The sequence below is a fragment of the Marmota flaviventris genome, chromosome 17 (assembly GCF_047511675.1).
Source record: "Marmota flaviventris isolate mMarFla1 chromosome 17, mMarFla1.hap1, whole genome shotgun sequence".
NCBI lineage: Eukaryota > Metazoa > Chordata > Mammalia > Rodentia > Sciuridae > Marmota > Marmota flaviventris.
Genome location: NC_092514.1, coordinates 72,280,989 through 72,308,477, shown reverse-complemented (window position 1 = coordinate 72,308,477; position 27,489 = coordinate 72,280,989). Strand labels below are relative to the sequence as shown.

Sequence of the window (27,489 nt, the reverse complement as noted above, 5' to 3'; positions counted from 1 at the left end):
CAAGGGCCAAAAGGAAGAACCAAAAAGAAACACTCGCGGTCCCAATATCCGTCGCAATCTGGCGGACCCTCAATAACAGCGCTCACTCCTCTCAGGCCCCCATGCAGGCCCCGCCCTGGTTCAGCTCGTACGGACTCTCGCGAGGGTTGAGGCCGCGGGGTCGACCCGGGCGGCTGCAATATGGCGGAGGCGGAAGGGGAGAGCCTGGAGTCTTGGCTGAGTGAGTAACCGCGGCCGCTTCTGCCTGTCCTCGAGCCACCGAGCGGTCCCTCTCCTCACCCCCCCGTCCCCTCCCGGGCTCCGCGGCGGCGCCGCCTGGCGGCTCGCGCCCGGGCGACCCCTTGGCAAGCATCCCGCGATCACGCCCCTTCGCGAGCAGAGGGCCCTTCTCTGCAGCGCGTCCTCCCGCTCCCGCGCGAGGCGGCCGCAGCTTTGGGTCCTGTCGTGGCCAGACAGGCCTGGGGAGAGTGGCAAGGAAGTTCTCAGGGCTGACGGTCATTGGCGCTTTGGAGCTGGTGGTAGGGCCGCTCCCGAGTGTGACTCCGGAATTCCTGCACCCCAGTCCCCGAGGAAGGGAAAAAGCTCCGGATTTGGGCTGAAGCTCGGGGGAGAGGTGGGTGCTGCCACCGGTACACAGCCTGGCAGCTTCAAAATCTTGACCATGGAGGACTGACAGCTTTGCTCAGGCAGAAAGCTTGAAGTGCGAGTAATTTTCCAAAGAGAGCGACGATAGACAACTGGTTTGTTAAGTCGACTTTGGGACTCCCTCACACGCACACACTTGATCTTCGCGACATAACACACTCTGAGTAAAGCGGAGAAGCAGTTGGAAGCTGTAACCAAAGCGATGTATTGCTGTAATTGTTAATTCACATTACTCTGAAAGAATGAGGGTTAACCTTAGCAGGCAGTATTTTGCTAAAGGGTTAATAAGTGAACTTTCCTAAGGGCTAGACCCTCTGGGGGTCTCTTTCAGTAGAACAGATACTGGACAGGATAAGATAGAAAGATGTGGACATCCTGCCTTGTGCAGTATGCCTTACTGAGTAGTCTCCAAGTTCTTGAGGGTGATGGCTGTGCCTCGAATTGCCTGACCTTTCTTAAGAAACCCATTTCAAGAGGTAGAACCTAGGCTTTAACAGAGCACATTCCAAAAGGGAGAAAAGTAAAATTACATTTGCAAAGCCTGCTGTTGAAGGTAGGTCACAAAGTCTTTAGTATATGTGGAACTAACTGTTCTCCATGGAGCTCAAAATGCTATATAGATATTCATTGAAATTGTTTACAAGTATCCTAGCAAAGAAGGTTCTACTGTCAAAAGTTTCTCAAAAAGATAACACCCTGACTGCAATCAAACTACCTGCCTAGAATCATATGTAGGATTTCACAGTGGAATTGGTTTGATTCAGATTTGGGGAGAGGGGATTTGGGAATTTGATTGGCAAATGATCCAGCAAGGAGACAGAATTTAAGCTAAGTCTTAAAAAATCAGAAAAATTGGCTAAGAAAACACTGGGTGATTCTGAGTGTGTAGTGCACTCAGGAGGCTGAGGCAGGAGGATCATATGTTTGAAGCCAACCTGAACTACTTAAGGAGACCCTGTCTCATTAAAAAGAAGAAGAAGAACATGGTGGCACACACCTGTAATCCCAGCAACTCAGGAGGCTGAGGCAGGAGAATTGAAAGTCTGAGGCTCAAGAACTTAATGAAAAAGCCCTAAACAACTTAGACCCTGTCTTGATATTTAAAAAAAGGACTAGGGATGTAGCTCAGTGGTAAGACACCTCTAGCTTCAATCCCCAGTACCAAAAGCAGAAAAAGGGGGGAAAAAAAACCACTGCATGGTGAAATGGAGGGAGCCAGTCTGTTTGTGGGCACAGAGAGAGCTGGAGTCACCCAGCATTGAACACAGTAATGTAGGTGTTTGGCTGGCTCAGGCAGTAAGCTCTTAGAGGGTCTGGTGAGAGTTCAAGCTGGGAAGTTAGGGCCAGATTCTGGAAGAGTGGGTATTTTAGACCCAGAAGTTTAAATTTCTACAGTTATCAGGTCCCCACTCCTCTGGTACCATCAGTGTGTTAGGAGGATTGATATAGGAGCTTTACATAGGATGTATTAGAAGTTAAGTAAACAATCGAGAATTAAGAAGGCAGGAATACAAAACAAATTTAAACAGATATTAGGCCAGGTACAGTGGCGCCACGTGTAACCCCACCAGCTCGGAAGGCTGAGGTGGGCAGGTTGCAAATTTGAGGGCAGATTCAGCAATTGAGCAGGACCCTGTCTCAAAAAATAAAAAAGGCTATGGATGTAGCTCCATGGTAGAGCATCTGAGTTCAGTCCCCAATACCACAAAAAATGACATTGAGAAAGAAGGGACCTCAAGACTGGTGGGAATGGGTGAAGAAAGGCAAGGAATCATAAATGGGATTTCAAGCCTGGTTGTGTGGGAATAGGGGCCAAAACATATCCCCACCCCCTGAACTGATGATTGAACCCAGGGACTTGTACCGGCTAGTCAAGGAATCTACCTCTGAACTATGCTCCCAGACTCCCTTCCATTTTTCTTGGTGGTGGGTATTGGGGACAGAATTCAGAGGCACTTGCCCACTGAGCCACATCCCCCGGCCTATTTTGTATTTTATTTAGAGACCTGAGTTGCTTAGCACCTTGCTTTTGCTGAGGCTGGCTTTGAACTCATTATCCTCCTGCCTCAGCCTTCCAAGCCACCGGGATTGTAGGCGTGCACCACCATGCCCAGCTTTCTTTTTTTTTCTTTTAATGGTGGTACTGGGGATTGAACCCAGGGGTTCTCTATCATTGAGCTACATTCCTAGTCCTTATTTTTAAAAGTTTTTTTAAAATTTTTGAGATGGTCTCGATAAGTTGCTTAGGTTCTTGCTAAATTGCCAAGGCTGGCCTAGAGCATTCTGTTCTGCCTCAGTCTCCTTAGTGGCTGAGAGTACAGGCCTGTGCCAACAAACAAGCTTTTGAATATGGCACCAGTTAGAGAAAATAAGTCAGAAAGAATGAGTTTGCTTTTAGAGTCATATTTGTACCAAATTGGCGTTTGTAATTGTGTACGGTTTTGTCCAAATTTCCCCTTTTCCCATATATTAAGCCCAAAGAGCACAACTTCCTCAAGAGTGGCTCTTTGTCTTGAACTTCTGTAGTCCCTCCTGTCTAAAATGCTGCTCATTCATTTTCTCTGAACATCTCAGAAAGTTTCACCTGTGTTTCAAGACCCAACACTGCAGTTCATCCGTGATCCCTTTCCATCCTCTCTTATTTCTAAGTCACTGCTGTATGGAACTTGGCTTCCTTGGATTATCCGAGCCATGTTGGAATGGGGTACTCTGTGCTGCTGTCTTCATCCCTATTTGACCTTTGAGTTCCCATGAGAGTCAAGACTAACAATGGAATTAAGCTGAAAATGAGAGCAGGAAATCTAAAGGCACAGAGACAGAAGAGAATGAGACAGGCTTTCACCAGAGATCTGAAAATAGAAACCATGAGTCAGAACAGAGCCCCAGAGGGGCGGTTCTAGAAGGCAGGGTCTGCATGGGAGTCTTCACTGTCTCCCCTGCCAGATGAAAGAGAATGTTAGGTGGGTGGAAGGGTATGTTCCTCTGTTGGAGGAGCAGTAGGCTCATAGAGAGTCACCCAGCATCATCCCCAGCTATTTCTCCCAGCTCCGGTGGTGACAGATATATCTTCTAAGCTGCTGGGAGTCTGTTGCAGACACTGGAAAGTGGCACTGACCATGGCTCCAACTAGGGCTTTTTATGCCATGTGCAGACAGAATGTTCCCTGTGGCAGTAGGAATGTCTTTAGGGAAGTGAGATTCTTAGAGGAGTGAACACAGTGAAAAGTAGGTGGGAATGTTTCAGGAGGCAGGGATGCTGTAGGGAGTGGAGCAGGCCTGGGAAGAGTGCATTGTTTGGTGATTGTCCATTGTTTATGGGATGGAGAAATCCACATTTTACTGTTTGGGAGATACTTTTCTCTTTGTGAACAGTGCAAACAGGTGGGCTAATATTCTACCATGAGGTTTGTGACTTTTACCAAAATGATAAAAGGGTGGGGGGGGGAGTTGACTCCTTAGACAATCTTATTTTGTCCAGCTTCTTGGTGTTATGTGAAGTGATAGCAATTAATAAGAAAATCATGCTAATGCTTGAGAAGATTTCAGAGAAGTGGTGGGGAGTCAGGCTTTTTTGGGAAGGTGATAGCTAGGGGTTGACTGTGGCAGTCTGTGCAGGATTGCTAGGCATTTCTTTCCAAATGACTGCCTTCGATTAAATTAATTTTCCTTCAGCTGGATGTGGTCTTGGTGCACACCTGCAATTCCAGCGACTCTGGAGGCTGAGGCAAGAGGATGGCAAGATCCAGGTCAGCCTCAGCAATTTAGTAAGGCCCTAAGCAATTTAGCAAGACCCTGTCTCAAAATAAAAAAGGACTGGCCAGGCACGGTGGTGCTTGCCTATTATTCCAGTGGCTCGGGAGCGGGAAGCTGAGGCAGGAGGATCACAAATTCAAAGCCAGCCTCAGCAATTTGGCAAGACCTTGTCTCAAAAAAGGGCTGGGGATGTGGCTTCATGATTAAGTGCCTCTGGAATTAATCCCTGGTACCAAAAAATAAAAAGGACTAGAGGTGTTCAATTTCCAGTGACCCCCCTCACCCTTCAAGCTTGACATTTTGAAGGGCTTGCTAATTTTCTTTCAAGTTTGAGAGCAAACCACCTTCTTTTCCTCTAAAACACAAACTTTATTTGCCTATTTATTTATTTATTTATTTATTTTGCAATGCTGGAATTTGAATCCAGGGCTTCCAGTCTGCCCTACCTCTCTTTTTGACTATTTATTTATTTATTTATTTATTTTAGTTTTGAGACAGGGTCCAATCAATTGCCCAGGCTGATTTCCAACTTGAGATCCTCCTGGCTTAGTTCGGGGGTTTTTTATTTAAGAAAATACTCACAAACTGACATGGTAATCCCAACTACTCAGGAGAGGAGGCAGGAGGATCACAAGTTTGTGGCCAGCCTGCACAATTTAGCAAGAGCTGGGATGTACCTTAGTGGGTCAGTCCCTAGTATAAAACAAACAAAAACAATAAAGACCGCAGTCATGAGAAGTCAGAATGCAGAAATTTCTAACAGCATACCTAGTTGGGAGGGCTGTCACTAGGTACAGGAGGAACATGGATGTTTAAGAGCTTGTACCTCTCCGTCTTCCATTTGTCTTCTGAGCTTAGAGGCCTAAATTTAGCAAACAGCTTGAGAATTCTTTCTGGAAAAAAGCAGACTCCAGATCTGAGTCAGAGACAGGAATCCATTTTGAAGCACCCTCAACTGGGCCATCCTCTATAAGCACAGATCCCAAGGATAAAGAGGAGGAGGACCCAAACCAAATATTACCAAATTTTGTACTTAGCACTGGGATTTTCAACCCTCAGTGACCCTCCCTCAGAGACTCTCTAGCATTTGTCTTTGTGTATAATTGTGGCAGGCTCTTTAAACCTGAGGGTGCTGTATACTCAAGCTAAGATTTTGTTTGTGTGGTCCCAGGGATAGACTGCACAGTGGTTAGTGTTTACTAGAGGCTCAATATGTATTGCTGGCCTGACAGTAATGAGAATTGTGTGCAATGTAAAAAGCATTTAAACTGGGCTAGGGATGTAGTTCAGTGGTAGAGTGTTTGCCTAGCATGCTTGAGGCCCTGGGTTTGATCCACCCCCCCTAAAAAAAAAAAGTTTAAACTATTAAGGAAGGTTAGTTTTGAAAATATTTTTGCGTGTTGTGGCATGGGTACTGGAGATTGAACCCAAGGGTGTGGCTTCAAAAGTGTTTTTGAAGGATCTATAGAAAATACTTACATTTTGAGTTGGGTATGGTTGCACACACCTGTAATCCCAGTAGCTGGGGAGGCTGAGGCAGGAAAATTACAACTCAAATTTGAGGCCATCCTTAGCAATTTAACAAGAATATAAAAAACTTAGAGAGACCCTGCCTCAAAATAAAAAGGCCAAGGATGTAGCTCAGTGGTAAAGTGCCCTTGGGTTCGATTCCCAGTACCAAAATCAGAAAACTCAAATTTTTTAATGTAGTCTAGCCTGACTTTAGTTTCTCCAGGAAACACTTCTTGGCATCCCTACTTAATGGACATTTAGCTCATTTTTGTGTAGCTGGAATTAATCTATATTTGTTATATTTGCCTATTTTACAAAAGTATTATTTATTTGTGAATATTTTAATCATTCATGTTTATCCTTTGGATCCTGATAAGCTCTGTGAAGCTGAGGGTTTTTTTCTCTTTCATGTGTGATTTCCAAAATACTCAGCAGAAAGCAGGGTTTATATTTGCTGCTTAATTGAACTATTGAGGCTTCTCTATGAGACAAGAAATTTGGAAGCAAACTCTTCTTGGTGCCTAAAATTGTGAAGAAAATCTGTCATGTCCTCCTTGCTCTTCATAACTGTTGTCCTTTGTTCTGTCCCAAGATAAAGCTACCAATCCTTCCAACCGCCAAGAGGACTGGGAATACATAATTGGCTTCTGTGATCAAATCAACAAAGAGCTTGAAGGGTAAGTCTCAGCACTGCTAGGGGGCAGGTGGAAAAGCTAACAGGAAAAACCCAAAACTAGCCAAGGAGGGCTGGCCAGGTAGGCCTGGGTCAGTGCATTGACTATGGTCTACTTGTCCCCCAGGCCCCAGATTGCCGTCCGACTACTAGCCCACAAGATCCAGTCTCCACAGGAATGGGAAGCAGTACAGGCCCTGACGGTAGGTGTTCACTCTGAGTTGACAGCAGCGGCTCCTCACTTGCATGGGCCTTTCCTCATGTACCCATTGGGCCTTCCTCGGTGGTTCTCAGGGCTCATACCGAAAGGCCAGCAGAAAATTCTTGATACAGAATAGATGTGTCTAGAACATTTTCAGTCAGCCAATCCACAAGTGTGCATGCCACTGGGCCAGGCCCTGAGGCTTTAAAGATGACCGAGGTGCCACCTCTAGCAGCATGACTACACGGTTAGTGTAAGAGGTAGAGCTGCCAAGGGAGGGAACCCAGACCCAGAGCCTTGGGCCCAGCATGGGGCTTGGAAAGTCTTCTGGAAGTCTTGACAGTTAAGAGTTGGCCAGCTGAAGAAAAATGAGGTGAGCATAGTGTGTTTTGTAGCTGAAAATACTGCCTGTGCCAGTGGAGGTATTACCTTGTCAGGTGAGAGCTCTGGGTGATCTTTATTGAGATTAAGGGATTCAGGACGAGGTACTGCATGTCACTCCATTACCTCTCACTCCTCCCTAAACCAGAAAGCGGTGAATTCAGGGGAACCCAGGATCCCCCTTGACTTCATTCATGTCCTGAAGAGGCAGAAGCTCCAGAGGGTGCTTAGAGGCCCATGTGCACCTGTCTACCGCAATCACTTAAGATAGTGATTCTTGCTGAATGTGGCACATGCCTATAATCCTATCAACTCAGGAGGCTGAAGCAGAAGGATTGCAAGTTTGAGGCCAGCCTCACCAACTTAATGAGATCCTAAGCAACCAAGTGAGACCCTGTGGCTCAGTGGTTAAGCAACACTGAGTTCAATATCTAGTACCACCTGCCCCCTCCCCCCCCCCCCAAAAAAAAGGTGATTTGCAAGATGGGCACTTTTGCCCCACAAGGAACCTTTGGCAGTGTCTGGAAATGTTTTTAGTTGTTGGGGGTTTGGGGATGCTATTGGCATCTAGTAGGTAGAGGTCAGGAGTGCTGCTAAACATCCTAGAATGCACTGGACAGTCCCCATAGCAGAGCAGAGTGACCAGTCCAAAACATCAGCCTGTATTTGAGAAATCCTGCTTTAAAGAAACAAGCCAAGACGGGGGGCTATGGATTGTGGCTCAGCAGTAGAGCGCTCAACTCGCACATGCAAGGTCCTGGGTTCAATCCTTACCACCCATAAAAATAAATAAGTAAAATTAAGTTATTAAAAAAGAAAGAAAAAGAAATAAGCCAAGAAAAGGAGCCCCAGGCTACATGGGGCACAATCCTCCATAATAAACTGCAGGTACTGGTGGCCATGGGCAGCACAAGAATGCGTAAATGGAGGGCAGGGGGAGGGAAATCATTTTGTCATCTTATTGGAAATAACATTATCTCCGCTGCACCCCCCCACCCCCCCCAAAATATTGGTTGCCTTGTGGAAAGAACTTTGGGCCCTGAAAGAACTATTACTGTACCTGAACCTGTTTTCCTCATCTTTAACACACGAGAACAGTGTGTTTGAGGAAGGCATCTTCCAGGTCTGGCAGCTAGGCGGTCTTGGTGTCTGGGTCTCAGTGTTTCTTACTGTAGCCCCTGTGTAGCATCCCTAGCATAGGTGCTGTTTGAGGGCTGTGTAGTGGTAAGTGATCCCGGGGCTTGATTTGCACAGTTCCCCAAGGCAGAGTGCCCACTTCTTAAGATGAGCTCCTTCACCTAGAAGTATTTCCTCAGACAGTCTGGGTGCCAGCAGTCCAGGTGGTGCCTGAGCCCAGAGCCGCCACACCGAGCGCCTATCCTCTTCGTGGCTACAGGTATTGGAGGCGTGTATGAAGAACTGTGGGAGGAGATTTCATAACGAAGTGGGAAAGTTCCGGTTTTTAAATGAGTTAATCAAAGTCGTCTCTCCAAAGGTCAGTTGATAGTAGTTCCTCCCTTATAAGGACTTTTTTTCTGTTTCTCCCCATATCCCATCTTACTTTCTCTGTTCAGCAAACATCTCCATGGAGCTAATCCTTCATGCCCTGTCCTTGCAGAGGTAGGCCCTGTAGATAGTGGAATGACTGAACAAGCCACATGGCTGGCAATCTCCTCTGACAGGCTCCCAGTCTAAATGTGGCAGGTGGTGTGGCAGCAGCTGTGCATATGCCCAAGAACATGGTCCTGGCAGTGAGGAACTCCATACTCTGAACACACAGCAGTTGTGGCTCTTCTGACTTATCTTAGGGCTAGGAGGAGCTGGCTGCCCTCATTGCTCAGCTGTCCAGGTTCTGTTGCCTACCTCCCACTTAAAGCAAAGGGAACAATTTTCATGCAGTGACATTCTTGTCCTTTAAGATAAAATTAGGGCTGGGGATGTGGCTCAAGCGGTAGCGTGCTCGCCTGGCATGCGTGCGGCCCAGGTTCGATCCTCAGCACTACATACAAACAAAGATGTTGTGTCTGCCGAAAACTAAAAAATAAATATTAAAAAATTCTCTTTATCTCTTTCACTGTCACTTTCTCTTAAAAAAAAAAAAAAAAAAGATAAAATTAAATTAGCTAGGTGTGGTGTACATACTTTAATCCCAGCAATTTAGGATGCTGAAGTCCTAGGCCAGCCTCAGCAGTTTAGAGAGACCCTGTCTCAAAATAAAAAACAAAAAGGGCTAGTGATGTAACTCAGTGGTAAAGCACCCCTGGGTTCAATCCCTAGTACTGCAGAAAACAAGATAAAATGCAATTGTGTTTCAGGTAGCTTATGTGTGAGGCTACAGTGATAAGCTCCTGGCTTCCCAACTAGCTACACAGTTATGCCATAGGGAGGTCTCTCCCCTCCCCTGTTCTGTCATACATCTTCACACCTGCTGGGCTTAAGTAGGCTTGGGAACTATTAAGAGAGCCTAACTCTTTGCTTCCAAACTACAATTACTAGGTTTTCCCATTTTCTTTTGCCTCCTAGTACCTGGGGGACAGAGTGTCTGAGAAAGTGAAGACCAAGGTCATTGAGTTGCTTTACAGCTGGACAATGGCCCTGCCAGAAGAAGCAAAAATCAAAGATGCCTACCATATGTTGAAGAGACAAGGTACATATCTACCTTCTCTCAGTCTCAAGGTGGTCCTGGAAGACTGGGAAGAGGAAGAAAGCACAAGAATGTTGAGGTCCCCAGACTCACTTTCTTCCTCCTGAAGAGAGTAGGGCTTTTGTTAACAGAGCAGGGCTTAGCTGGGGTTATGGTGGGCTTAGGTATGAGAAACTGCCCTATCTCCTGATCTTAATCATTTGATATGGCCTTGATGTGTGAGGAGTAGGGACAACATGACTACATCCTAGTGCATGCTCTGCTGCTTGTGTCTCCTTTCAGGCATTGTGCAGTCTGACCCACCAATCCCCATGGACAGGACGCTGATCCCTTCTCCACCACCTCGTCCCAAAAACCCTGTTTTTGATGATGAGGAGAAATCTAAGGTAAAGTACAATTCTGGACCTTGGGATCTCTCAGTGAGCAGGTGGCAGCCAGGAGAAACATTTGGCTTGGTGCTGTGGGGAGCTCCGGGTTCTCCCTGGTGGTGGTGAGTGGGGGGTGTTTACGCAGTGCCGATTCTGCCTTCACTTTAGTATTCTTCTCTTCCAGCTTTTAGCCAAACTGCTGAAAAGCAAAAACCCAGATGACCTGCAAGAGGCAAATAAGCTCATCAAGTCCATGGTGAAGGAAGTGAGTGGTCCCTGGTCCTCTGGGTATAGGTTGGAGGAGTGGGTGGCTACAGAGCAGAAGTCTTCCCATGGGACAGTTAGGCCATTTTCTCACTGCCACCAGCCTTCACCTGGAGCCACTGGAAGGAGAAGTGTTGTAGCTCCCTGGAGGAGAATGGAGTAGAAGAGTGGAAAGACAGAGGGTGGTGATGTTGGGAGTGGGGGTTGTCACTGTAAAAATATGACTGTACGGTGGGTCCCGAGGCCTGTGGTCCCAGGAACCATGCACTGGGTATGGCCTTTTGTGCCATGGGGTAAGCAGTTAGCCTCCCCTCACGGGAGTGGGAAGATGGGTCGTGTGAGCCTACTCTCTCCTGGACCCTCTTGGTTGAGGCAGGATGAGGCTCGCATCCAAAAGGTGACCAAGCGCCTGCATACACTGGAGGAGGTCCACAACAGCGTGAAGCTGCTCCATGAGATGCTGCTTCACTATAGCCAGGAGCACTCATCAGAGGCAGACCGAGAGCTCATGAAGGTAGGCCGCCATCCGCTGGAACTGTCCTGTCAAGGGCACACTTACTGTTGATGGGCCTGTTTATCTGCATGACAGCAGGAAACTGGAGGGTGGTGCCCTGCCTTACACATGACATTAGCTAAAGTGCCCTAAATGGAAGAGCTGGGTGTGAACCTGAGTCTGTGCCTCTAGAGATGGCAGCATTAGGGATGCTGATGCTAATGTTGTTGTCCAGGCTGTAACTGGGTAGACCCTGAGTTCTGAGACGCATGCCAGCCTGGGAGGCAGGAAGGGGCTTGCTTCAGTAGCCAGTGTGTAAGCTAGCTACACGAGGGTGTGCACTCTGGTCCCAGCTCTGTAACTGTCCCTGATTCTTTGGGGAACCCTGCTTCATTCTGGGTATAGCCTCTGAAGCAGAGGATTCCAAAGGGCTTCTATACTTGTAACTTTGTCCAAATCTCTCTAGGAGTTGTTTGATCGGTGTGAGAATAAGAGACGGACATTATTTAAATTAGCCAGCGAGACGGAGGACAATGACAATAGTTTGGGTGAGTGAAAAGGAAAACAATTGGCAATAATGAGCCAAGAATTTTAATAAGTGTGTGGGAGTTGTCATTGCCAGGAGTGACAACTCCTCTCTCTTCTGCTCTAGGGGACATCCTGCAGGCCAGTGACAACCTCTCCCGGGTCATCAACTCTTATAAAACAATTATTGAAGGGCAGGTCATCAATGGTGAGGTGACCACCTCAACCATGCCTGACTCTGAAGGTAAAATGTTATGGTTCCTCATTCTGGGCACCCTCCAGATAGCCTCAACTCCCTTCCAAGGAGCCCTGGGTACAGGTTGAACGTATGCAACCCATAGCATCTGAGGGGATTCTAAGCCACTCCAGTGGTCCTCCAGCTTCCTAGAGGTCTGGAGAGATGAGTGGGGATTCCCTACCTGCTTTATCCAGAATGTTCCCTGGAAGAAATGCCATTGAATTAGGCCCAAGGCTAGAGTGTCAGCTGTTATGCCCAGGGTCCTGCTCCTGCTGTTGCACAGCCATTAGATGATTCAATTATTCTTATTCCCCTCCTTTTGACCCATCCAGGAAACAGCCAAGGCACTCTCATCGATCTTGCTGAGTTGGAGACACCTAACAACTCATCCCCAATGTTGGCCCCCGCACCTGCCCCGCTCCCCTCAGGCATCCCTGTCCTCCCTCCACCCCCTCAGACCTCTGGACCTTCACGCAGTCGCTCATCCAGCCAGGCTGAAGCTCCCACAGGGCCCAGCAGCACAAGCAATGCCCTTTCCTTGCTGGATGAGGAGCTGCTTTGCTTGGGTATGTCCTGGAGGGCAGCTATATGGGACTCCTCCTGGTGGGTCCCTTAAAGAAAGAAAGGCATGTGAAATGAAGAGGCCCAGAGCCTCTGGTGTGTTTATTCGTCAAGTTCAGTGTCCCTCAAAGGCACCAGGGCTATCTCCCAGGGGATTTTGGGGTGGACATGGTGCACTCAAATCTTGCTCTGCTGCTCTTTTCCTGCGCGACCTCTCATATCTGCATGTGAGAAAGGAAAGGGATCCCTACCCCTGGAGCTGGTGCTGGGCCCAGAGCCTCTTCTCATCCTATTCTTCTATATCCTCAGGCCTTACCGACCCAGCCTCTACTGCTCCCCCCAAAGAATCAGCTGGAAACAGCCAGTGGCACATGTTCCAGGTAGGGGCCTATTCCTGAGGATATCACTGAAGTACCCAGGGACCCTCACTTAGCAGTATCCTCTCTCCTGACCTGTGCTCAGCTGCATTTAGTTGGAGCCTGGCTGTCCTTGCCCTCCAGAGCACTACCCTCTGCAGCTGGAAACATGTTTCTTCCAAGTACTTGTCTCTGGCCCTGTCCTTGGAGGGCACCTGGTCCAGCAGGCTGTGTAATAGGGTATGGGGGGATAAAGTGTCCCTGGTATTGGCAACAGGCCCTCCCAGCCCTTTGCTTACCTGTCATTTTTCTTGCACAGAATGAACAGTCCAACCTGGACTTCTTCTGCCCCAGGCCAGGGCCTGCTGTCTGCAGCTCCTCAGATGGGACCCTGCTCCCATCCTCAGCCCCTGCCTCAAGTACCTCCCAAGCTTCACTGCCACGTCCCTTCCCAGCTCCCATGGTCCCTTCCAGTGTACCTGCCCCCAGTGCAGCCTCCTTCATGTTCTCTTCTGGACTCACCCCAGCTTTGACTCCAAAGGCTGAACCTGTGGCCCCGGAAAGCCATGGCTCAGCACTGGGTGACAGCACCCTACACCACCTGGATGCCCTTGATCAGCTTCTGGAAGAGGCCAAAGTGTAACAAGTGGGAAAAGAGGTGGGGTGGCTGAGGGTTGGGCCTAGTGTACAGAGCCAGCAGAATGGGGATCCTTTTGGGTTCTATCAGTCAGGACTGGAAGCTGGAGTTTGGGGTGGCTAAAGGCCATTGCTGTCCTGGAGATCTTTAGTGAGGGGTTGACCCAGCAGCTCTGGCCCACTCTAATTTACTTTCTCTCCTGCTTCCCAGGACTTCAGGCTTAGTGAAACCTGTCTCCTCTTGCTTTTCGCCTGGAACCACCACCTCCCCACTGCTCCCCACTTCCACCCCAGCCAAGCCTCTTCTGACCTTCTCCACTGGGCCCGGCAGCCCTCTCTTCCAGCCACCAGCCTTCCAGTCCCAGGGCAGCCCCATGAAAGGGCCTGAGCTCTCCCTGACCAGTGTCCATGTGCCCCTGGAATCAATCAAGCCTAGTAGGTGTTGGAGATGGGAGGTGGGGCCCACAGCCAAGGTGTTAGAGGGTGTGGTGTGGTGTTTGCATGTGCATGCTCAAATGTCCTTGGAGCTGAGTGTCTGCTTTCCTCCTGTTTCAGCTTGTTTGTTGCAGCTGTATGACCTTAGGCCCCTCTCAACAGAGGGCCTTTCCCTGACTCCATAAGGGAGCACTGTACTTAAAGGCCATACTGTAGCCTTTTTGCCACCCACTTGACTACAGCAGGCACCACCGGGCTCCAGAATGACTTTGGCACTTGCTTTTATCACACTTAATATGCCTCTTCTTACAGGCAGTGCCCTTCCTGTGACAGCCTATGATAAAAATGGCTTCCGCATCCTCTTCCACTTTGCCAAGGAGTGCCCACCTGGACGGCCTGATGTGCTGGTGGTGGTGGTGTCCATGCTGAATACAGCTCCCTTGCCTGTCAAGAGCATTGTGTTGCAGGCTGCAGTGCCCAAGGTACTCATGGACCCCTGGGTCTTCCAGACACCAAAATTGCCTTTGTCTTGAACGCAGCTGTACCTTGAGGGCCTCTTGGTAGCCAGCAGATGGCAGTATGTGTGTATCTACTGGGACCAAACTGAGTTCTATCTTGGGTACCTGCAAACTCTGAAGAGAGTTCTGGAAGAAGCTTCTCTTTATTTTCAGTCAATGAAAGTGAAGTTGCAACCACCTTCTGGGACAGAACTCTCTCCATTTAGTCCCATCCAGCCACCTGCAGCCATCACCCAGGTCATGCTGCTAGCCAATCCAATGAAGGTGAGCAATGGGAGAACCCAAAGTCTCAGCTACCCCAAATTAGGATCTTGAGACAACCTCCCAGCCTGCAGTGTGTCACCTACAACATAAACCCCTCCCTTTGCTGCCCCAGCAATAAGTGCCTGAGTGTGGGTGGACATGGTGGGTAGCAGGGAAGAAGGCATCCTGCTGAGGGACTCCCTGGCCTGGATCTCACCTGCTGCCCTCTGTCACAGGAGAAGGTGCGGCTTCGGTATAGGCTGACCTTCGCCCTGGGGGAGCAGCTCAGCACAGAGGTGGGCGAGGTGGACCAGTTCCCTCCTGTGGAGCAGTGGGGGAGCCTATGACCTCAGAGGACGCTGTGATCTCTACTTTGAAGCCAGGCAGGCTGCTTTGAGACGGAGAGGGCTCCAGTCCACTTATTGACGGCAATGCTTGTAGCTTTGACATGGAACAGGGGCGTTTCTACTGGGAGCCAAGCTGCAGCTGTGATAATCTCTCCTCCTTGGGCCCCTAAAAGGACCTGTTTCTATCTACCTGTGTGACTTGAAGTGGCCATATACTGTCAGGGGTGGGGAGTGGCCCCTGGCTTTACTGCTATTCTGGGAACATGGGCTCCAGGCATGGAGTAGGTTTTTCCTTTCTACTGGCATTTCCTGGTGCCCAGGGGTGGGCTTGAAAGAGAGGTTTCTGGGCCACCTCAAGAACTAGAGGCATGGTGTGAGAGGCTGCTGCCTCTATTGCTTCCCCTGCCATTAGGCTCTGCTGCCACCCTCAATGAGGTGGGCAAGGCCAGTGGCCCAATGAGGAGCTGGAACACTCCAGGTTCTCCACCCTGTCCTTTGTAAGCAGCGGCAACCTGCAGTGGCCCCTGAATGAGTTTTATGCTCATCCCTGGCAGTGGCAGACTGTCCTATGAACATCTCAGCAGGACATGGAACCCAGCCTAGCAGAAACAGAACTTGGCCTCATCACAGCCTCAACTAGGGATAGGAAGGAAAATGGAAGAGAACCAGCTTCCCCTTCAAAAGCAGGTACTGGAGCTTTCTGGGAAGAGTAAATCTCCTGCCATACAGACAGGCCATCCTACTCACTACCTCTTGCTTGGCATGAAATAAACTGCTATCCTTCCCTTAGAATCTCTGAAGGGGAGGACAATTCGTCCCAACCCCCTGCGTCATCCTGCTTTGGCCTTCCCCTCTTCCTACCAGATGGCGTGTGGTGTGGCACTCATGGGTGGACCCAAGAGGCCTCAGGGTCAGGCATATTGCACTAGATTTATGTCCTGTGTGTGGTACAGAAGCCCCAATGTTCCCCAGCTATGAAGGGGTACTGTCAGCAAAATGTTGGGTCTGGAGGTGATGAGATGAGAGCCATGCTTGAACCAAGTCACCAGACCCTATTGCTTCAACAGTGCTCAGTCCCAACTGTTCCTGGGCCAGGGACACTAAGCCTCACAAGGCAACAGGAAACTGCCACCAGTTGCCACAGAAGCTGGGAAAGGTCAAACAGCTCAGTTGGACAGGCTCAGCTATCCAGCATCTGTGGGGAATGGAAGGTGGCACGAACTGCATCCCCTGGTCCCTCTGCCCCCACCAGGCTTCCTTGCTATATATCCAGAGGTCATCTCACCTGTCCGTCCCCTGACTGTAGCAAGCAGGTTCCACTGCTTCATCAGGACAGGTCAAAGTGAATTCTTTTCATAACTTAAGGAATAAATCCAAGAGCTTTTCAGAGACTGGCTGCTATAGCCCTGGGAATGTCCATGGGATTACTATGTGGACATGTACATTTATAATATGCTTTAGACATTATATGAGTGCTACCAGTTACCATTGAGGTCACTACTTCATGGCAAAAAGCTGTACTGAATGTACCAACTCCACTGCCCTTGTTTTGCTGCATGTTAAATAAAACCATTTTCACCCTACATGGAATCCTTCTAATACAGACACCAAACTCACAGGAAGGTGCCAACAGCGAATCCCAAACATAGGTAGTTGCATAGCCTATGTGAAATTGTGTTAAAAGTATAGGTTTCTGAAGCCATAAAGGGGAAAAAGAAAAAGTTGGATGATGGAGTTTTCCAGATGATTTGAAGTAAGGCAAGGTGTCTGAACCACAAGTAAAACACTAAGGGCTCTTGTTTGAATTTCCAGTTACAAGCAGAAAGACACTACACTCATCGTCCCTAAATTGGGGTGGCTTCTTTAAGGAGATAAAGGAAGACAGTTCTGTGTCAAAGAGAACACAAGCCAGGCACAGTGGCACACACCTGTGGTCCCAACTACGTGGGAGGGTAAGGCGGGAAGATCCTTTGAGTCAAGAAATTTGGGGCCACCCTGGGCAACATAGCAAGACCCACCTAAAGAATGAAAAAACATAAAACCACCATTTTCTTCATTTTTGTCACCTCAGGTTCAGAGTAGACATGAACAGAAACTCACTGGTGGATTATAAGAATTTGCCTTGTACTTGCAAAAAAAAAAGTTTAATTATTTTTAAAAATCTATATATACATTGCCATATAGTTGCAGCAGCTCTCAGCTGACATCAAGAACCTTCCAATGAGCCTTCTCTTATAATTGCCCGAGCAAGATTCCGGGCCAGAGCGAGTCTCAGCATTTCCACCTTAGTGGTTTCTATATCGTCGTCCTGAAAAGCAGAGAGCCAACATGTGTTACAGAAAATCTTCAAAGATACACAGAGTAAGAGTATGCAGATGGCCACAATACAGCTGATCAACAGGGGGAAAACATGGACCACTGCCCCCTAAAATGTGGCACGTCGACTATAGGCTAAGCAGAAACCAAGAGGCACATGGGCTAGACCAGTGTTTTAGGGGGTACAGAGCAGGGGAAAGAAAGCCAGACAGCCATTTCCTGTCTTCACTGTGGAAGCATCAAACTGGAAGCTAAACTGACCTGTAGTCGCTGGGCATCAGGCTCTGCACGCTCTGGCTTCCCTGAGGTCAAGTCCTCCAGACATCGCATCAGCTCGTATGTTTGTTCTGCTGAGAAAATCACCTGGGAGAGAGAAGCTGCTTCACTTAGCTGTTCTCCAGCCAAGGCCAGAGAAAGTCGGCCCTCTGTGCCCTTAAGAGAAGTACTTTGTATGTGGTGCCACGGAGGATGGAGCAGCTTCAGAGTCTTGACATTCAGCCCTCTAAGCCCTCTACTCAGGCCCTCGATAGAGGACTGTTAATGGACAGCTGCTGTCAAAATTGATTTTTTTTTTTTTTTTGGAGTGACTACTGGATTTGTAGCATGGATGCTTGGGGAGAATACACAGGCAAACAACTACTTAAGAGAAAACATGAATATGGGCCATGACTACAGAACTAAGCTGTCAGGAATTACAAAAGGCAGAAAAGAAAATCCCCAGAAACTTAAGCCTTACCTGTTTCTGTTCCAAAAGGGGCAGGGCATCTGTGAGCAGAGTCATCCAGAAAGAGCGGGGCGCAATCTGGGAAGTCATCAGAGACAACAGGAGAGATGCAGCATCCCCAAAGCGCTTCTCTCCATATAATCGGTGGAACTCACGGTATTTTCCTGTCAAGAGGAGGGAAAACCAGGTCACCTGCAAGCTCCCAGGTGACATGTAGATCACCCAGGACCCAGACAAAAGGAAAGGGATCCTAGATCAGCCACTCCACAGAGCAGGGAGAAGTTTCCAGAGCTGTCTCTAAATTCACAGATCAATGATAAACAAATTCAGAAGTTCCAAAATACTGGCTTTGAAGAGCTCCCAGAGCCAAATGTGGGAAACTACCAGCATCAAAAGAAGTCAAGAGTCCTGGATTATAACAGACTGATGATATTCCACAAATCCCCAATCCTACAAGTCAGATAATAAAGAAGGGAACACTTCCTTACAGTAAGACACCAGCTAATACACAGGAGCAACGATCTAGAGGCAGAAGTATAGTGAGGAAAAAGACATTCAAATCACCCAAAACATCTCCTCACCAATCACTAAATTATAGGGGAAAAGAGTGCATCACAGGAGCCACCCAGCCTACTCTACTCTAGCTACATGCTCAGAATACCACCAACAGCAGTAAGGGGACAGACAGCTCACCAATTCCATTCACAACATCTCAGTGGAATTCCTGCCTCAAACAGCATTGAATCTAATCAGGAAAAATCTGATAAACCCAAACTGAGAACATTCTACAAGGGGTGGGTCTGTGCCTTCAAAAATATTAAGATGAAGCTGGGGGCTGGGGATACAGCTCAGTTGGTAGAGTGTTTGCCTCACAAGCACAAGACCCTGGGTTCAATTCCCAGCACCAAACATATGGGGAAAAAAAATTTAAAAAAAGATTAAGATGGGCAAAGTGACACAGCAGAATTACAAGTCAGAGATCAGCCTCAGCAACTCAGCAAGACCCTGTCCCCCAAAAACATTTTTTAGGGGCTATGGCTATGGCGCAGTGGCAGAGCACTTGCCTAGCACATGTGAGGCACTGGTTCAATCCTTAGCACCACATAAAAATATAGGCATACTCTACATCTACAACTACAAAAAAAAAAAAAAAAAAAAAAAATTTTTTTTTTTTAAGGACTGAGAATGTAGTTCAGTGTTAAGCGCTCATGCATTCAATACCCAGTGTACCCCACCAGAAAAAAAAAAAGGAAGATGAAGAAGCACAAAGAGGCTGGGTGTGGTGGCACATGTCTGTAATCCCAGAGACTTGGGAGGCAGATCAGAAGTTCAAGGCTGGCCTGGGCAGCTTAGTGAGACCCTGACTCAAAAAATAAAAACAGGTTTAGCATTGTGGCTCAGTGGTAGAACACTTCCTAGCTCATGTGAGGCACTGGATTTGATCCTCATCACCACGTAAAATAAATAAAGGTATTATGTCCATCTACAGCATTAAAAAAAAAAAAAAAAAAAGGCTGGGGTTGTAGCTCAGTAACTTGTATGGCAGTTGTGAGGCACTGAGTTCGATTCTCAGCTAGGGATGTAGCTCAGTGATACAGCACTGGTCTATCATGTGCAAGGACCTGAGTGCAATCCCCAATACCACACACACAAAAAAGCACATAGAGATGGGGCATAATGGAGTACTCCTGTAATCCCAGCTACTCGGGGCTGAGACAGGAGAATCACTTGAGCCCAGGAGTTTCAGGCCAGCCTGAACAAAATAGCAAAACCCATGTCTTACCAAACAGTAAAAAAAGAAAGAAGCACTAAGGGTTTTGGGGTGTAGCTCAGTGTTCAAATTTTTAAAGTGCCTGCTTAGCTAGCATTCATGTCACTTGTGGTTCAATCCCCCTGCCAAAAAAAGAGGCACTAAAGAAACATGGCAGCTAAATTTGTGATCCTGGATACAACTAAGAAAATTAATGGGGCAACTGAATACAATCGGAATGTGGATTATGGATTAGATCAGAATACTGTATCAAAAATGGATCTCCTGCCCCCACCTTTTTTAATGGTACTAGGGTACAGGGGTGCTTTACCACTGAGCCACATCCCAATTTATTTTTTATTTTGAGACAGGCTGTTGCTAACTGCCCAGGCTGGCCTCAAACTTGCCATCTTCCTAAGGAACTAGGATTACAGGTATGTATCACCATGCCTGGGAGGGTTTCCTGTTTGTGATAACTATTATTCTTACACACTGAGGAATTTATGGAGAAAGGGGAATAGTATCTTCAACTTACTCTCAAACTGGTCCCAAAAGAATTGATCAAGCAAGAAAGAATGATAAATGAGGCAAAAAATAGGTAATTGCTGAATCTGGAAAACCTGTACATGGAAGGTACTCATTTCTCATACTAATTTTGCAACTTTTCTGTTTGAAATTGCTGGAAAGTAAAATGGTACTACAAACTGCAGAATCTAGCACACAGAATTCTATGTGGTTTGCTGTATGGGCTTACCAAGAGAAAAAACACCTGGACAAATGTAGAACATTCCCTCCGATCTGCACAAGTGTCCACAATTTTTTTTTGGTACCAGGGATTGAACTCAAGGACACTCAACCACTGAGCCACATCCCCAGCCCTAGTTTGTATTTTATCAGAGACAAGGTCTCACTGAGTTGCTTAGCGCCTCACTAAATTGCTGAGGCTGGCTTTGAACTTTCGATCCTCCTGCCTCCACCTCCTGAGCCACTGGGATTACAGACATGCACCACCGCGCCCGGCCTGTCCACTTTTTTTTTTAAATATATTTTTTAGTTGTAGTTTGACGCAATACCTTTATTTATTTTTATATGGTGCTGGGGATCAAACCCAGCGCCTTGCACGTGCTAGGTGAGAGATCTACCTCTGAGCCACAACCCCAGCCCCACAAGTGTCCACTTTTAACCAGTGGACATAACACAGAAGACTCACCCAGGAATGTTAGCCGATCACTAAGCATCATGGCTGGCCCCAAGTTGTCAATGAGATCCAAGTCGGAAAAGCAACCTTGCTCACAGTAATCCCTGAGGAATCTGCAGCACCAACCAGAGAAAATCAGAGCAGCAGTCCTGGCCCCACCTCCTTAACCTTCAGCCTCCCAAACAATTCCTGGGAGCCAGCACCAGCTGCACCCACCTGTCTGACACAAGTGTGGCAAAGGCGGCATCTTTGGCACGGATGCTCCAAGAGAGGGCAGAGCCCAGGCGGTTGTTGCGGACAGCCTTCATAGCCAAGATCTTACAGATGCTGCGGACTTTGCAGGGTAAAAGAAAAACGTGAAGCCTTGCAGCCCTTAATCCATTCAGGAGCTCTGCAGGGCCAGGTTTTCCCACAACATCACTATAACCCAAAGCCTATGAGCTCCAAACACAGGCAGGTCATTAGAACAAAATGCTCCTGTGTTTATTAACAGTGTCCTTGCTTTGTTAACAGCATACTGAAAGACATACCCTGTGGGATTTGCTTTATGAGTGGCTATGCTTTCAGTGGTGGCAAAAAGATGTTTGCTCCTCCCCACATGCCAACCCCTCCATTATCTGTCCATATGCTTAAAAACCTATCTTCCTTTGGGTCTTCAACACCATGTGCTTTCAGAGATGGTCATAAATGTGCGAGTTCCTTTGAGAAGAGGAGTAAAGCAGGTTTTTATCACTCAGAGTGGGGGAGGAGGGCAGATCTGCTCACAGATCTGCCGAGCTGTGAAAGGCCTCTGTACCATTTCCCCAGCTGGGCTTGGCCTAGCTGGCAGCAACCTAGACAGGAAAAAGCGTTGACCCTAGGCCTGAGCTCCTAGACTGAGAAGTGGGACAAGGTCTTTACTAAAAAAATGAATGCTAGTTTTCTTCCCGTCCCAGGTGTGACTGGTGAGAAAGCTGGTGTGATGTCAGCAGAGTTTGGCCTCAGGGTACCCAAACATCCCAGAGGGTAAGCTAGGAGCATGGCCAACTCACCCTGTTCAGTCATCTGCCGCTGCTCACAAATTCGCAGCACCTTGAGGGCTTTCTGCTCTGTGTTGAGAGGGATTCTCTCAATGTGCAGCTCCAAAGAAACTCGGCCCAGTTCAGGACAGTAGTCAAAGTAATCTACCCCTAGCTGCCAAAGGCTGCAAAGATCCAAAGAGAAAATGTGGTTAGCTCAGGGGCTGCCCTGTAGATGTGAGGTCTGAAGGCAAAACCTCACTTCCCCAAAACTCTACAACCCCCAAGAAGTCAGAAAGAATAATCCAAGAGTCACTGGCACTGATGTACTGGAAAGCAGCCTCCCTGTGGGGCCTTACCTGTGATGAGCAAACAGTCCTGAGGCATATTCCAATAGGAGGAATTCTCTCATGTTGGAACCAAAACTGGAATAAGACATAATACAAGACCAGACTCCAAGCTTGCTCCATTTGGACCCCATTAGTAGCCCAACCTCCCTTCCAGGCATTCAGCCTGTACTACCCTTGAAAACCTGGTGGTGGCAAGAAGAGGTTTGCAGTGTCAAGTTTACTTACTAGAGGTTGTGTGCCTGGAGAAGCCTGCAGTGATCCAGCAGGTCTGTCAGGTGGGCCACAAACCACCAGTTGCTCAAGGCAATGCTGCAGATTCAGACATCAAAGCAAAAAGGATATCAGAAAGAAGCCACATCCCCCGTGAGTGGGGTATGAGCAGAACTCCACATCCTGCACTTCAGAAAGATGGGGGGCTATCACTCCCACATGTTAGGATGGCTGTTATCAAAAAGTCAAAAGATACAGCAGGTACAATGTCACCAGCCTGTAATCCTAGCAACTCGAGAGGCTGAGGCAGGAGGATCATGAATTCAAGGCCAGCTTCAACAACTTAGGAAGACATCAAAATAAAAAGGACTGGAGATGTAGCACCTAGCCTCAATCCCCAGTAGGAATTGGGAAAAAGGAGAAAAGGGAATCCTGGCACACTACTGGTAGAAGTGGAAACTGGTACAGCCTTTATGAAAGACATTGCGGAGATTCCTCAAAAAATTAGTAAAACAACCAAATCACGTGGCTCAGTGGTTAAACACCCCTGGGTTCAATCCATGGTAACAAACTACCAAATGATCCAGCAATTCCACATGTGGAAATACATCCAAAGGAACTCACTATCTCAAAAGAGCATATTCAACAGTCAAGACACAGAAACACATCCACTGATGGATGAATGGATAAAGGAGATGTAAGAGACAGACAGATTGACTGATAGACAGATTTCCATATATGCATATACAAATATCATTTAGCCTTAAAAAAAGAAGGAACTCCTATCACTTGTGACAACATGGATGAACCTGAAGACACTGTGGTAAGTGAAATAGGCCAGACACAGAATGACAAATACTACATGATCTCACTTATATGTACAATCTAAAAATAGGACAGAGTAGAATGATTACCAAGGGTTCCAGAGGATGTGGGAAATGTGGAGATGTTAGTCAAACTTTGTTAAAAGGTGAATATGTACTGAAAACCTAATGTACAACTTGGTGACGATAGTTAATAAAGTATTGAATACTAAAAGCTGTTGATCCATGTACAGTGGCAATGCCTATAATCCCAGTAGCTCAGGAACCTGAGGCAGAAGGATGGCAAGTCAAAGCCAACCTCAGTAACTTAGTAAAACCCTGTCTCAAAATTCAAAAATAGCCATGCACAGTGGCGTACACTGGTAAACCCAGCAGCTTGGGAGGCTGAGGCAGGAGGATTGCAAGTTCAAAGCCAGCCTCAGTGAAAGTGAGGCACTAAGCAACTCAGGGAGACCTTGTCTCTAAATAAAATACAAAATAGGGCTGGGGATGTGGCTCAGTGGTCAAGTGCCCAAGTTCAATCCCCGGTACCTTCCCCCAACCCCAAAGAAATTAAAGATTAAATAAAAGGGCTAGGGATGTGGCTCAATGGTAAAGAACCCCTGGGTTCAATCCCCAGTACGCATAAACAAATAAAATATGTTGAGAGATCTCAAGTCTTCTTAACACACACACACACACACACACACACAAAGGACAACTATATGAGATGATGGATATGCTAATTAATTTGACTGCCATAAACACTTCACATTGCAAATACCATAAAGATCAAAACATCATGTCTCAGGGCTGAGGATGTAGCCCAGTGGTAGAGCATTGACCTAACATGTGGAAGATCTTGGGTTGGATCACCAGCATTACAAAAAACCATAACAAAACAAAAAACATGTCTGGCTTCTTGTGATGGTGGTAGGGCAAACTATAATTTCAGCTACTTGGCAGACTGAGGCAGGAGGATCTCAAGTTCAAGACTACCCTGGGCACTTAGCAAGAACCTGTCTCAAAATAAAAAGGACTGACAATGTAGCTTGGTGGTAGAACACTTACCTAGCATGTGTGAGGCACGGGGTTCAATCCCCAGTACCATACACATACACAAAAAATTCTTTTTTATTTTTAGGTTTTATTTGTACTATGGATTTAACCCAGGGGCACTTAACTACTGAGCCACATTCCTAGCCTGAATTTTGAAAAAATTGTTTTTTTTTAGTTGTTGATGGACCTTTATTTTATTTGCTTATTTATATGTGGTGCTGGGAATCAAACACAGTGCCTCACACATATGAGGCAAGCACTCTACTGCTGAGCGACAGCTCCAGCCCACCAGCCTGATTGATTTTTTGAGACAAGGTCTAAGTTGTTTAGGGCCTTAAACTTGTAATCTTCCTGCCTCAGCCTCCCAAACAGCTGGGATTATAGGCATATGCCACCCTGCCCAGCATAAAAATCCTAATTCTAAAGATATGTTCAACCAGCATTCCTCATACTTGGATATACATATGAATTAGCTGGGGATTTCGTGTTTGTTAAAATGCAGATTCAAGCTGCTCAGGAGGCTGAGGCAGGAGGACTATGAATTTGAGACCAGCTTGGGCAACACAGAAAGACCTGTACTCAACAAAGCAAACAAACAAAAAAAGCAGGTTGGGGGTATAGTTCTGTGGTAGATTTCGTGGCTATATGCATAAATTCCTTGGTTCCCCAACACCAAATTTTAAAAAGGCAGCAGGGGAGTGGAGGTGACTAGGCAACAAGAGGAAAGGTCCCCTAGCCTCCAGGAACAGCAGCTGCTGCCCAGACTTTTGGTTGACAATTATGTCCAGAGGCCAGGAAGTGGTTATGGGGGGACCCCAGACTGAGAAGTCACCAGACATGCTCTAGTCTGCTCAAATGCCACCTAAAAATGGAACAAAGGGCTGCATGGTGTTTCCTGAAGGATCACAGCAGCCACCAATGCAGTTGATCAGTGACTACTGAAGGCCTCAGGCAAACTAACAGCAGGGTTAAAGTGACTGATTCCAAACTAAGAGCTGACCAAGGCCACCCCATCTCCCTGAAGGGTCAGGCAACCTCAGAGCTACATTTGAGATCTCCTCATACAAACACTGGCTATTTCTAAGACGGCAGCTTATATGCAGAGCAGGTGGAGAGCTTGGTGTCCAGATGGGCAAGACTTAAGGAAAAGCTCCAGAATAGTTGCTGGAAAACAGAAGAACTGTGGAGGAAGGAAGAACACCTACAGTGAAGGTGAGGACCCTGTGGAGGGACCCACACTGAGGCCAATATCACCTGACTCCAACTCACCTTGCTTTCTGGTGGCTTTATAGTAATCATGGTTGTCACTCCCTTTACCTGACCCAGCCCTACTCTTCTGGAAATGAGTGAGGTCTGCATTTACTGCTGCACCCAGCAAGGTTACAAACTGGGCCAAAACAAAAGAATCTAGATTCAGCAGACTTTAAACTGCACATCTTGCTTTTTGAAGGAAGTCCTATTGCCTTTTAGTTCAATATTTCTGGAGAACCTGAAGGGCAGTAAGAAACTATGAACACCTTGGCTAACTCACTTAAGTGCATGCCAGTCCTGCTTCCTTTGGCAAGTCTCCCAAGGCAGGCAGGGAGGAAGCTAAACTTCAGAGGACCCCTGACATGGCTTTCCAACTCTGGGTTAACAGGCAAGCATGGCTACACAGTGCCGACCACAAACTCATGGCCCTCAAGCAGGGCCTGAGAAACCAGGGCCTCTGATTCAGGACCTCTGGCTACTCTTTCTGCCCCTGAGGATCTTGCAGTTTTTGTGGGGGTTAATCAGATGCACATAGGAAACCTCCCTTCTCGCACCTTTAAAAAGGATTCCTCTCATCCACCTATAATGGAGCAGTCACGAACCAGCTGACATAGTACCCCAAGCATAAAGGCTTCCCACACCACCAGCCACATTCCATGAAGACACTTTCTGGGAAACTGTTCCTGAATCTGAACAATTGAAGCCATGGGAAACCAAGTGCTCATAGGACCCTGACTCAATCATTGCCCATCCAGGAGGGCATGGTTTCTAAAACTCCACTACTGCTCTGAAGACACTATATCCTAAAAGTTCTGAGGAGTTCTTTTCAATTCCTTGTCCACAGTGAACAGGAGTTAGCTTCTTGCTAAGTCACAGGCAAATACTGAGATGTACACCAGCAAACCACAGATCCTGTACTGCTTCTGAGGCAGAGGCACCTCGACAGGGCTACAAGCCTAACACCACCTTCAACACAACTGCTGTGACTATGTGATTCAGAAAATCCTTATTCTACTGCCACTTCCCTCTCTTTCTTCTGTCACTAGGAATAGCAGGGTGGTCTCCCTATTTACTGTCCCTGCACCTAAGACAGTTGGTTTGCTCAAATCTGTTTTGTTCCTAAAATTCCAGATCTGGCTTATGATGGAAGTCCTGGTGGGACTCACCGCTGAAAGGGAGAGCAGATGCAGGAAGACCTATGGCTTAGAACTGCTGGAACAGACACCAGTGAGGCCAGATGATGAGGTGTATGCCTCCATGAATACGTGTGTGTGTTTTGAAGTTATTCTAACTACATAAACATTCCCTACCCCAGTATTACCTATTTACAGGCTTGTAAAAACAACATTGACATGAAATTTATACACCTGTAATCCCAGCAACTCTGGAGGCTAAACTTAGAAAGATCTTGTCCCAAATCTAGTATCATTTTTGTGAAGCTCTTGGCTTTCTTTTGGCCAAAACAAGAAAAGCATGTGACAAAAGGAAACCCTTCCCACATCTACTAAAACAGATCCAGTCGAGGTCAGTGAGCTTGCTACTAAACAAAGCCTACTGATACCACTTCCAACCTCATCCCTTCCCAGTAAGCTTCAATACAACACCCACCGTGCAGGAAAGGTAGATGCTTATTGACTTACTATATATGATACTTCTGGAAAGCCTTCCTTCAATTCATTATGTTTGACCCTCCCTTTCCTGCCTTACCAGAGGCTTTCCAATGATGGGACAGCCTTTGGGGAAAAGGCTAGAAATCTCAGCCCTCAGCCCATTGGTTTGATTCCCCTGATAAAACTAGAATGAGACTGCTGGGAAACACTGTCCTGTAACAGGGTAATATGCTCAGTTGGTGCCAAGAACCAGGTTTGTTTTATCTAGATTTTAAATATCAAAGTAATTTCCTGCAATGTTATTTTAAATAAACATCCCCAAAATAGAAAGAACAGGACTGGGATACAACTCAATTGGTAGAGTGCTTGCCTCATCTGCACAAGGCCCTGGGTTCAATCCCCAGCACCCCCCCAAAAATAAAATAAA

The 27,489-nt window shown here is 47.2% G+C and overlaps 2 protein-coding genes across 9 annotated transcripts in view; one reads left to right on the top strand and one right to left on the bottom strand.

Annotated features, from left to right (window-relative positions):
• The first annotated feature begins 101 nt into the window (after nucleotides 1–101).
• On the top strand, nucleotides 102–27,489 carry Gga3 (golgi associated, gamma adaptin ear containing, ARF binding protein 3). 8 transcript variants are annotated; one of them, XR_011705090.1, is made up of 20 exons: nucleotides 102–220; nucleotides 4,317–4,390; nucleotides 6,502–6,586; nucleotides 6,710–6,785; nucleotides 8,562–8,660; nucleotides 9,689–9,812; nucleotides 10,092–10,195; nucleotides 10,362–10,442; nucleotides 10,818–10,955; nucleotides 11,401–11,482; nucleotides 11,587–11,703; nucleotides 12,030–12,263; nucleotides 12,568–12,638; nucleotides 12,934–13,253; nucleotides 13,462–13,685; nucleotides 13,998–14,167; nucleotides 14,357–14,467; nucleotides 14,683–15,480; nucleotides 19,955–20,017; nucleotides 26,584–27,489. XR_011705090.1 is itself a non-coding variant. In XM_071603651.1 (18 exons), the coding sequence occupies exons 1-18, from the start codon at nucleotides 102–104 to the stop codon at nucleotides 14,791–14,793; spliced, it is 2,340 nt and encodes a 779-aa protein (XP_071459752.1). In that variant the 3' UTR covers nucleotides 14,794–16,376. The 8 variants fall into 8 exon arrangements, 4 of the variants coding, with proteins under 4 accessions (XP_071459752.1, XP_071459753.1, XP_027811529.1 ...); XR_011705092.1 differs by lacking the exon at nucleotides 19,955–20,017 and having other exon boundaries at nucleotides 26,584–27,487; XR_011705091.1 differs by lacking the exon at nucleotides 26,584–27,489 and having other exon boundaries at nucleotides 19,955–20,309.
• Nucleotides 16,901–27,489, bottom strand: part of Nup85 (nucleoporin 85) — a 29,057-nt gene continuing 18,468 nt past the window's right edge. Inside the window, exons 12-19 of the mRNA XM_027955730.2 lie at nucleotides 22,355–22,438; nucleotides 22,139–22,204; nucleotides 21,813–21,964; nucleotides 20,998–21,115; nucleotides 20,794–20,894; nucleotides 17,846–17,997; nucleotides 17,371–17,472; nucleotides 16,901–17,101 (exon numbers count right to left, since the gene is read on the bottom strand). Of these exons, the coding sequence (XP_027811531.1) occupies nucleotides 17,000–17,101; nucleotides 17,371–17,472; nucleotides 17,846–17,997; nucleotides 20,794–20,894; nucleotides 20,998–21,115; nucleotides 21,813–21,964; nucleotides 22,139–22,204; nucleotides 22,355–22,438 (877 nt within the window). The 3' untranslated portion in view covers nucleotides 16,901–16,999. The remainder of the gene's footprint in view (nucleotides 17,102–17,370; nucleotides 17,473–17,845; nucleotides 17,998–20,793; nucleotides 20,895–20,997; nucleotides 21,116–21,812; nucleotides 21,965–22,138; nucleotides 22,205–22,354; nucleotides 22,439–27,489) is intronic.

Excerpts from the sequence above, each read along its gene's own strand:
- Gga3 (XM_071603651.1), top strand. The coding sequence starts at position 102 with ATGCAGGCCCCGCCCTGGTTCAGCTCGTACGGACTCTCGCGAGGGTTG. Across the intron at positions 11,704-12,029 it reads AACCATGCCTGACTCTGAAG|GAAACAGCCAAGGCACTCTC; the intron begins GTAAAATGTTAT and ends TGACCCATCCAG. Across the intron at positions 14,168-14,356 it reads TGCAGGCTGCAGTGCCCAAG|TCAATGAAAGTGAAGTTGCA; the intron begins GTACTCATGGAC and ends CTTTATTTTCAG.